The 8,800-nt window shown below is 56.3% G+C and overlaps 2 protein-coding genes across 2 annotated transcripts; both read left to right on the top strand.

Moving 5' to 3' along the window:
• Positions 1-3,553: 3,553 nt before the first annotated feature.
• On the top strand, positions 3,554-5,839 carry S100A5 (S100 calcium binding protein A5; the record flags this gene model as incomplete). Its single annotated transcript, XM_079726383.1, has 3 exons — positions 3,554-3,691; positions 5,303-5,380; positions 5,774-5,839. The coding sequence occupies 3 exons, from the start codon at positions 3,554-3,556 to the stop codon at positions 5,837-5,839; spliced, it is 282 nt and encodes a 93-aa protein (XP_079582509.1).
• A 1,216-nt stretch (positions 5,840-7,055) lies between these two features.
• LOC307048938 (protein S100-A6) lies at positions 7,056-8,449 on the top strand. Its single transcript, XM_079698230.1, has 3 exons — positions 7,056-7,153; positions 7,704-7,862; positions 8,225-8,449. Exons 2-3 carry the CDS (start codon positions 7,725-7,727, stop codon positions 8,357-8,359), a joined length of 273 nt encoding a protein of 90 aa, XP_079554356.1. The 5' UTR covers positions 7,056-7,153; positions 7,704-7,724; the 3' UTR covers positions 8,360-8,449.
• Positions 8,450-8,800: the final 351 nt, after the last annotated feature.

The raw sequence follows: 8,800 nt of genomic DNA, 5'->3' as shown, positions 1-8,800 counted from the left end.
TGAGGCTGATGGTCTGAGAGACTCTGGGGGCGCTGGGAGTTGAGCTGCGGTTTTGTGGCAAGTGGAGAGCAGACCAGAGAAGGTGGGAGATGGATGTGGGTGACTGTGCACATGTGTGGGGGACAGAGTTGACTCTGGATGGAGCCGAAGGCAGGGAAAGGGACCCCCAGAGGCTTGGAACGGTAGGATCTTAGCCAGGGCACTCACCCATCCCACCTCCCCAGCCTTGCCTCTGGCAGGACCTCTGAGTGAGGCTGGGATGGGATCGAAGATCACATCTGCTCCTGGTTGGGGTCCGGAATGGAGTGTGGATGCCCTGGGGGTGGTGGAGGAAGGGCTGAGTCATGGGGAGGAAGTAGTGAGGCCAGAGTGGGATGGGGAGGAAGGATCAGTCCTGACATTTACGGCCCAGGTGCTGCCTGCCACCACTTCCAGTGCCCTGGCTTCAAAGCCCAGGGGTGAATGAATCCTACCATTCCACGGTCAGATCAGGGAGGTGATGTGGAGCAAGAGAAACCACAGCATGAGAATATCATCCTTCCCTACCTCCCATCTCGGTCCCAGGGGCCCTAGGATGGGATTCATTACCAGTTAGTCATGCTCCAACAGAGGAGGACAAAGGATCTTGGGAGGGGTGAGGGGAGGATAGTGGCTGGGGTGGGAGGGAGGGAGGTGGTGGGAGGTGACCATAGTTTTGGAGACAAAATTCCAGGCATAGGGATCTGATAAATGAAGTTGGGTTTTTTTTTTTTCCCCAGAAAATATCAGGCATGGTATTAGTTCTTCTTAGGTTGAAACCAGCAGTTCTAGCCTGCAATGGGTGGGATTGTGGTTAGTTTCCTGGTCATGCCTGGGTGGTACAGGGACCTTCAAGGAAGAGGTGAGTAGAGGGCAGGTCCAGAGGCAGGGAAGGTGTGGTTTCCTTGACTTTTCTAGCTTTCCCCTTTCCTTCTCATCACATTGTGTTTTTGTGTCAAGTTTCAGAGGAGTGGGGTAGGTGAATCAGATGTTCCCTCAGAGTGTGACTACAGAGACTTGGGTAGAATTTTGATCCAGGAAAGAGTTTGCCACTTCCCCCTTCTCCCTCCCCCCAGCCCCAGTCTGCCCATCTTCCATGGAGTGCCCTCCCCTGGGCCTCCTCCTGCATCACTCCCTACTTCGGAAACTCCTGTTGCTTAGCGACCAGTCCCTGCTGCCTCTCTACCTTGGCAGCTGGGGGTGGGAGTGGAGTGGGGGGCAGCGGGGAGCATCCAGGCAGGCTAGGGTGGGGCTGCAGCAGCAATAGGTGCTAAGCCCCTAACTCCATTCTGTTCTCATACTTGGACTGGTTGGTGGTAGAACAATGTCTGAGTCTCTCCTGGGATACAGGCAACTCTCCCTGATCCCCACCCTGGTCATTTCTGCACCCTGAACCTGTTCCCCACAGTCCACAGCCTCTACCCCATCACCCAGCCCTATCCTTCCCTGATCTCTGCCTTAGTCCCTGATTCTCAGTTCTCCATTCCAAGAGTCTCTGACAATACTTTCCCATGTGATGAGTGAGGTTTAGAACAAATCATTCATTGAAGCCTTTTAAAAATCTTAGGCTCCGGGCTTCCCTGGTGGCGCAGTGGTTGAGAGTCCGCCTGCTGATGCAGGGGACACGGGTTCATGCCCCGGTCCGGGAAGATCCAACATGCTGCAGAGCGGCTAGGCCCGTGAGCCATGGCCGCTGAGCCTGCGCGTCCGGAGCCTGTGCTCTGCAACGGGAGAGGCCACAACAGTGAGAGGCCCACGTACCGCAAAAAAAAAAAAAAAAAAAAAAAATTCTTAGGCTCCATACTTGCTAATGACCTTGACTATGCCCTTGGCAGGAAACATCCTCCCCCACTGATTCCCATCTTGAGAAGTCTGTTCTGCTTTTGGAGTGGGTGGGAGGGCCCCAATGTGGAGAGTGGCCTAGGGTATGGGTGGACACTCTGCATTTGTCCCGTACCTCCTGAATCTTCTTTCCAGGGAGCCTGGCTGTTGACCCATCAGATTGTGAGTTCTGATTTTTGGTTGGGAAGGCAAAGCTTCCAGGACTGAAGATGTGTGTGCCATGGTAAACTCAGTGTGTTTGGAAACAAGGAAGGTGAGATTGGCAGAGGGGGTTTCTCCCCATCTGTGTCCCAGGAGGCTCTGACCTGGGCCTCCTTGTCTCTGGCCCCTTCTTATTGGCCCTCTCTCTCCCCTGGTTTCCTGGGGACTGGAGCAAGGGAATTAAAGTCAGAGAGCAGTGGGAGGGAGCCTGCTTCTGCTGCGTGAGTTCTTTGGCTCTCTCTTTCCTTGGTGAGTCCTTCCTTCTCATTTCCCTGCTCATTTATATGGTGGGGCAAGCTGGGCGATGAGGCCAGAGGGTGACTAGCTCTGGTGACCTCCGCCAAGGAAGGCCGGGCCCGATCAGTGGGCATGTGTTTGGAGAGAAGAGGGCAGAGTATTTGGAATCGTGGCTATGGGGATTTCCTGAGAAGTGGCCCTGGGGGTGGAGGTGGGGATCAGAACCAACCAGGATGCTGCTGCAGATGCCCAGAGGCCTCGCCTTCCACTGTGGTCCTGGTTGAGTCTCCTGGCAGTGGGGAGAGGCTGAGGGTTTGGGGTGGTAAGAGATGAATTTCAGGTCCAGTTCAAGAATCATCAGGTGGGCTTTGGTCTGTAGGTAAGAGGCAGCAGCTTCTTCCTCTTTTCCTTGCTCAGGACTCAACACAGATTTACCTGTAGCCCCCAGGTTCTTGGGTGTTGGCTCCTTCCTGCCTAAGGGGGAAGTGGTTTCCAAGTCTGAATCACAGGAGCTCCAGCTGCTTCTTCTCTTGGGTGGGTGTGGCTGTGCTGATGGACTGGAGGGCCCCATTCAGACCCAACCTCTGGATCCAGCTCTCAGAATGACCCTGGAGGTTTCAATAGGCCCCTTCACTGCCTCGTGCCTGGTCTGTATGTACAGTTCTCTGGGCCAGAGGCTGGTGACCAGCTGGACAAGTCCTGGCACCCCTCCCCGACTTTCTGTTGAGATCTTACATTCCAGTTCTAGCCCCAGCCTCCTCCAACCCCTGGACTCTCTCTTTGCCCTGTCCCCCACTTCTATAATGGGACACTCCCTGATATTAGGTGATTCAGGGACCCAGGCCAAGGAGGGTGACTTGGGTGAGGACGGCCTCTGGAAAATGAGTGCCCAAGATGGATCGGGCAGGGAGAAAATCCTGACCCTTCATTGGCTCCACCATCTGTCACCAGTTCTTCTTTTGGGGAGGCCATCTTGTCACCCCTCTGTCCCTAGACGCAGGAGAGTGTGCAGTCTCCTTCCAGCCTGGTCAGTCTCACTGCTCCGGCTGTTCCAAGTTTGCCTTGGTTCTCACTACAACCTGTCCTGAGACACTGGGGTCCACTTGGTAGATTTTGATCTCATCGTGGTTTCCTGTAAGTGGTCCTTGAGGGAGAGGCTTGGAGATGGGCTAGTGATGGGGGAAAGCAGAAGGTCCAGCTTCTTGGGCAATGGGATCTTTTCCTCTCCCTTCAGCCTCCAGAACTGCACACCATGATGGAGACGTCTTTGGAGAAGGCCCTGACCACTATGGTCACCACTTTCCATAAATATTCAGGGAGAGAGGGCAGCAAACTGACTCCGAGTAAGAAGGAGCTGAAGGAACTGATCGAGAAAGACCTGTGTCTTGGTGAGGCAGGTGTCGGTCCCTCCCCTGCACCCTGGAGTCCCAGTGCTCCGTGGGATCCATGGGGGAGGGGAGGGAAAAAAAGAGGAAGCACTGATGCCAACCCCGGGGGCTCCCCAGCATGAGGTGGGAGGCCCAGCGTGAGGGGATACACACCTACCTGCAGGGTACACTAGTCTCAGCAAGGACAGGATGGCCAAAGGGTACAGACAGAGACCCAAGGAAGAGGGTGAACATCTTGGGCTGTGCCTGGGGATGAGTCAGGTCTCACTGGGAACGGAGAAGGGCAGTGTCTGGAGGGTGGACCTCAGCCTGCACGAAGGTTTAGAGAAGGAGATCAAGGAAACTTCCATGTTGAGGGGGGGGCTCTCACAGCTGTGGAGACTGTGCGAGGGATGGAGTGGGGGTGGGGGAGGTGATTCAGGGGTCCAGGTCAGCTGTGCACAGCTCAAGGGCAGGGACCCCGCCTGGTTCTCCTCCACGTACCTGGCATGTCTGGGGCTCTCAGCTGGTGCTGACATGGGAACCAAAAGGATCGTTCTACTAGTTTGTGAACACAGTTTGGAAGGGGGAAGAACTGATGCTTACCAGATGGAGATGGTGGGAGAGAGGCAACTGACAAAGGGAAAGGCCTATGAGGTAGCCATTATGTTATTATTACATGTTTAAAAAAAACTGAGGCTCAGATATGTTATATTACTTGTCTGAGGACACCCAGCTAGTGAGAGGCTGGAATTCCAGCCCAGGCCCATGTATCAACCTCCCTTGTTCCTTTAAAATCAGCCTGGGGGCCTCTCCTGTCACATCTTGAACCCTAGTGGGCCTCCCCAGAGAGAAGCTCCACCTAGTGTGTCCCTGTGGACAGGGGACCAAAGCAGGCATGGGTGTCACCAGGCCTCCCCTCTGGCCTTCCTGCCAAGCTTTCTGCATTCTGGAGTTAATGAGGGCAGAGGGAGGGACCATGGGTCCAGCAGGGTTAACTACAAGGGGACAGAGGCCCTGGGGAGGGCCTGGCTATAACAGGAGCCCAGACTGGGGACAAGCGTGGCGTCACAGAGAGGCTGTTTCCATCTCTGTATGTCCCGAAGTCCTGTCCCCTGTGGCAAAGTTGGAGGTGAGGGCAGTGAAGGGGAGAGGGCAGGATGTGTCAGTATTTTCTTCCTGTTCCCCCTGAGAGCGCTGTCTCCATCCTCTTGGTGGAGCTGGGCTGGTTGGGCAGGGGACCAGACAAGGAAGAGGACTGGGTGCCAGGCACTCGCTCCATGCAGCTGTCCTGCAGGGACGGAATAAGGCTTGGATCTCGCTTAGTGCCACATAGTCACCAAGCCGTTTCTATTAGGTGTTGTATGAAATCTAGCTTATTATTTCTCTGGGTGGTAGAAAGTGTCGAGGGAAGGGGGGCTGCACTAGCCTTCCTCTTGTAATTTATTCCGATTCAGGAGTCAGGTCACTGAGCTCTGCTTGGTGGCACCCTGGGCTGGGTGGCCTGGGGGGAGACTCTGGGGGTTGAGATGCTCCCTTGCTGACTCAGCTGGGGATCAGCCTGAGGCTGCCTTCCCAGGGGTCAGGGCAGGGCTGGGAGGGGTGGCTGACCTGTCTCTCTACCTGGGCCCTCGAAGAAGATGAAGGAGAGCAGCATGGATGACCTGATGAAGAGCTTGGACAAGAACGGCGACCAGGAGATCGACTTCAAGGAGTACTCGGGGACTTCCCTGGTGGCGCAGTGGTTAAGAATCCTCCTGCCAATGCAGGGGACACGGGTTTGAACCCTGGTCCGGGAAGATCCCACATGCCGCGGAGCAACTAAGCCTGGGTGCCACAACTACTGAGCCTGCACTCTAGAGCCCACAAGCCACAACTACTGAGCCTGTGAGCCACAACTACTGAAGCCCGCGCACCTAGAGCCTGTGCTCCGCAACAAGAGAAGCCACTGCAATGAGAAACCCGCGCACCGCAATGAAGAGTAGCCCCCACTTGCCACAACTAGAGAAAGCCTGCGCGCAGCAATGAAGACCCATCGCAGCCAAAGATAAATAAATGAATAAATAAATTTATTAAAAAACCCAACAAAGAAACGACAAAAAAAGGAGTACTCGGTGTTCCTGACCACGCTGTGCGTGGCCTACAACGACTTCTTCCTGGCGGACAACCAATGACTGGGCCCTGGCCTGCAGCTCCTCTCACAGACCCTCCGAGGCCCCTTGCCTTCCCCTCCCTCCCAGATGGACCCTGCTTCAGCCTTCCCTTCCAGCAGAGGAAATAAAGATTTTCGATTCCAGGTGTCCAGGGCTGGTTTGGAACATTCTTGTCCACCTTGGCTGGGGGTGGGGTGGGACCAGGCAGAGCTTCTCCTTAAGTGGATGGGCAGCCTCTGGGTGTTCGGGTTCTGGGTTTCCACCCCACTTCCTGTTCTTCAGTGCAGGACGTGACTAATCTTATCCAGGCTTAGTTTTCCCCTCCAGGAAAATGAGGAAGTGGGGCCAGGCTGTTGCTTGCCTCCAGGGAGTGCTGCAAATATGCAGAGAAAGCTAAGGGGGAAAGTGCTTTGAGAGTGAGGACACTGGGGGTGGCTGGGATGCGGTCCCCGAGGGCAGTGGTGGACAGGCTACTCTGACTTGCCACCAGCTCACAGGAGGCCCCCCTGAGGACACTGGTAAGAAGGGGGAGTCTGGCCTTGACCTCCACGCCGGCCCCCTTTCCCTCTCCTCCGTTTCCCCCCCAGCAACCAGCCCTACCATCATCTCTGGGATCCAGGGCTTTCTGCTCTCCCCACCTCCCTCCCCGTATCAAAATCCTTTCTTAGGAGAGGATCTGACAGACTTTGCATTGGAGGGTAAATAACTAATGACACTTACTGGGCTTGACTCTGGTGTGTGTGTGCACTTTAATGGGCAAGAGGCTGCGGGTGGAATTCAGGTGGGGGGATGGGGAAGGGATCAAGGGTGGTGGTAGGAATTTATTTTCCCTGGGGGGCTGTGTGTTCTAGATGTCCTTTAAATCGTATCCTGTAGACCACTGGCTGCTCCCCGTCCTTCATCTAGGGTTCGCCCCCGTTCCCCCCGGCGCCGGGGAGCGGCACCCTTCCCCCTGCCCTTCCCCCTACACACACAGACACACACAGACACACACACACGCTCTGACACTGCCCGGCTCTCCGCCTCCTCCTCTTGTCACATCGCGACGGGGGGCAAACTGAGTTTTGGAGGTTAGGAGGGAGCTCGAGGTCACTGGGCTGGCCGCGGTCTCCCCTCGGCGCCCCCGCCCCGCGGAGCCCCGAACAGCCCTGGGGCGGGAGGCGTGGAAAGTTTTGAGGCGAGGATGTTGTGTAAAGGGAGGGCAGGGTGGGGGGGCAGGGTGGGGCGCGGGCGGGCAGTGGGCGGCCGGCCTCCCGGAAGCGCCGCTATAAGGCTGGCGGGCTGGCCACACAGCCATCCGCCTCGGCCGCTCCTTCTCGCTTCGCTGCAGCCACGGTGAGTCCTCGCTAGGCAGGGCAGCCCCCGTCCTTTGGGGCCGGCCCCCCCCCCGGGTTAGTCCGCCTGCATCCAGACTGGGGCCGGCAGGGAGAGGCGGGAGCGGCCGGGCGGCCCCGGGCTAAGGCATCCGGTGGGGCGGCTCCCCACTGTGGCCCTTCTGGGGTTGGGAGAGTGTGTCCCGGGGTGTGTCCGTGCCGCAGTGTGTGGCCCTGTGAGGCTGTGTGTGTGTAGGGCTGGGTGTGCAGCCTCCACCCTCACTCACCACATACTCCCCAACTTTTCTTGGAACCCCTGGAAGACAGTTCTCAGTTGTGGTCCTATTTGTTCCTTAGAATTCTTGAACCCCCTCTGCTCTGGTCCTCTGTAGGGCACTCACCTCTTGGCCCTAGACTCTGTCTTCTCCCTCCCCTACAAGCCCTGGGCTGTCTTCTGATGTCACCTGACGCTTAGTGGTTTGGCACGGGTAGTCAAAGGGAGTTGGGGGGGCGGTGTGGGTGAGTGAGAAGGCCCTACTGCCCAGGGTGCTGACCAGCCTCTGTGCCCTCAGCTCTGAGCCCAGCCTTCAGCCATGGCGCGCCCCCTGGATCAGGCTATTGGCCTCCTGGTGACCATCTTCCACAAGTACTCCTGTCAGGAGGGTGACAAGAACACCCTGAGCAAGAGTGAACTGAAAGAGCTGATCCAGAAGGAGCTCACCATTGGCGCGGTGAGTGACCCTCCCCAGGCCCCCTCTCCCCACCTCCCACCCTTTAGAAGCAGGATTCAGAGAGGGTGAGGTGCCAGGTGCATGACTCAGGCTTACCCACATTCTGGGGCCCTAGACCATGTGCCTTACTGGACCATTGGTCCACACCCCTGAGGGGCTGGGGAAACTCGTAGCCTGGTATTCACTCCTCCTGAGTGAGGAACAGAGAAGTAAAGCCAAGTGAACCCAAAGTGGGCTTGGATCTTTGGTGACAAGTGAGCACAGAGCCATTTGTATGAGAGGGGGCTGCCTGGGAGGGGGAAAGGCAGAGAACCCAAGGTCTCAAAACCATTGAGTCTGGATTTCCCATTCTAACACGTTAGAAGCTGCAGGATGCTGAAATTGCAAAGCTGATGGACGACCTGGACCGGAACAAGGACCAGGTGGTGAACTTCCAAGAATATGTCACCTTCCTGGGGGCCTTGGCCATGATCTACAATGACATCCTCCAGGGCTGAAAATAAATTGGGAAGGTGGAAACACCCTCTAGCTGCCCTGTCTAGTGGTGGGTAATTGTACAATAAATTTTTTTTTTTTGGTTAAATCTATCCCTGTGTCCTGGCTTCCCAATGATTTCCGTTTCCTCCTCTGCTTGGTACTACATCAGCCACCAGAGGGTTTTCTCACAGTTACCTCTGGGAGTGACTCAGTGACTCACCAGGCCAGGGGAGCTGGTGGGAGGGTCCACAAAATGGCGGATGCACCCTAACAAAGCGGTTGTGAGCTCATTAAGTTGCCTTTATGTGAATTAGAAAAAGATGCCCACTCTGGGTGAAGCCATCTTAAGGAAAGGCTCAAGTGGTCCCCCGTGGAAGGGGTTCTGGGATGGGCTTGGAGAAGGAAATGGTGCTTGAGCCAGGCTGTGATGAGTCCAGAGTGTGGCAGAGACGGTCCTAGCA

Source organism: Hyperoodon ampullatus, assembly GCF_949752795.1.
Source record: "Hyperoodon ampullatus genome assembly, chromosome: 2".
NCBI classification, from domain to species: domain Eukaryota; kingdom Metazoa; phylum Chordata; class Mammalia; order Artiodactyla; family Ziphiidae; genus Hyperoodon; species Hyperoodon ampullatus.
The sequence above is the reverse complement of the archived record's forward strand: the minus strand, read 5'-3'. Positions and strand labels throughout refer to the sequence as shown.

Coding starts and splice junctions, on each gene's coding strand:
- LOC307048938 (XM_079698230.1), top strand. CDS start 7,725: ATGGCGCGCCCCCTGGATCAGGCTATTGGCCTCCTGGTGACCATCTTC. Junction 7,863..8,224: donor AGGAGCTCACCATTGGCGCG/GTGAGTGACCCT, acceptor CTAACACGTTAG/AAGCTGCAGGATGCTGAAAT.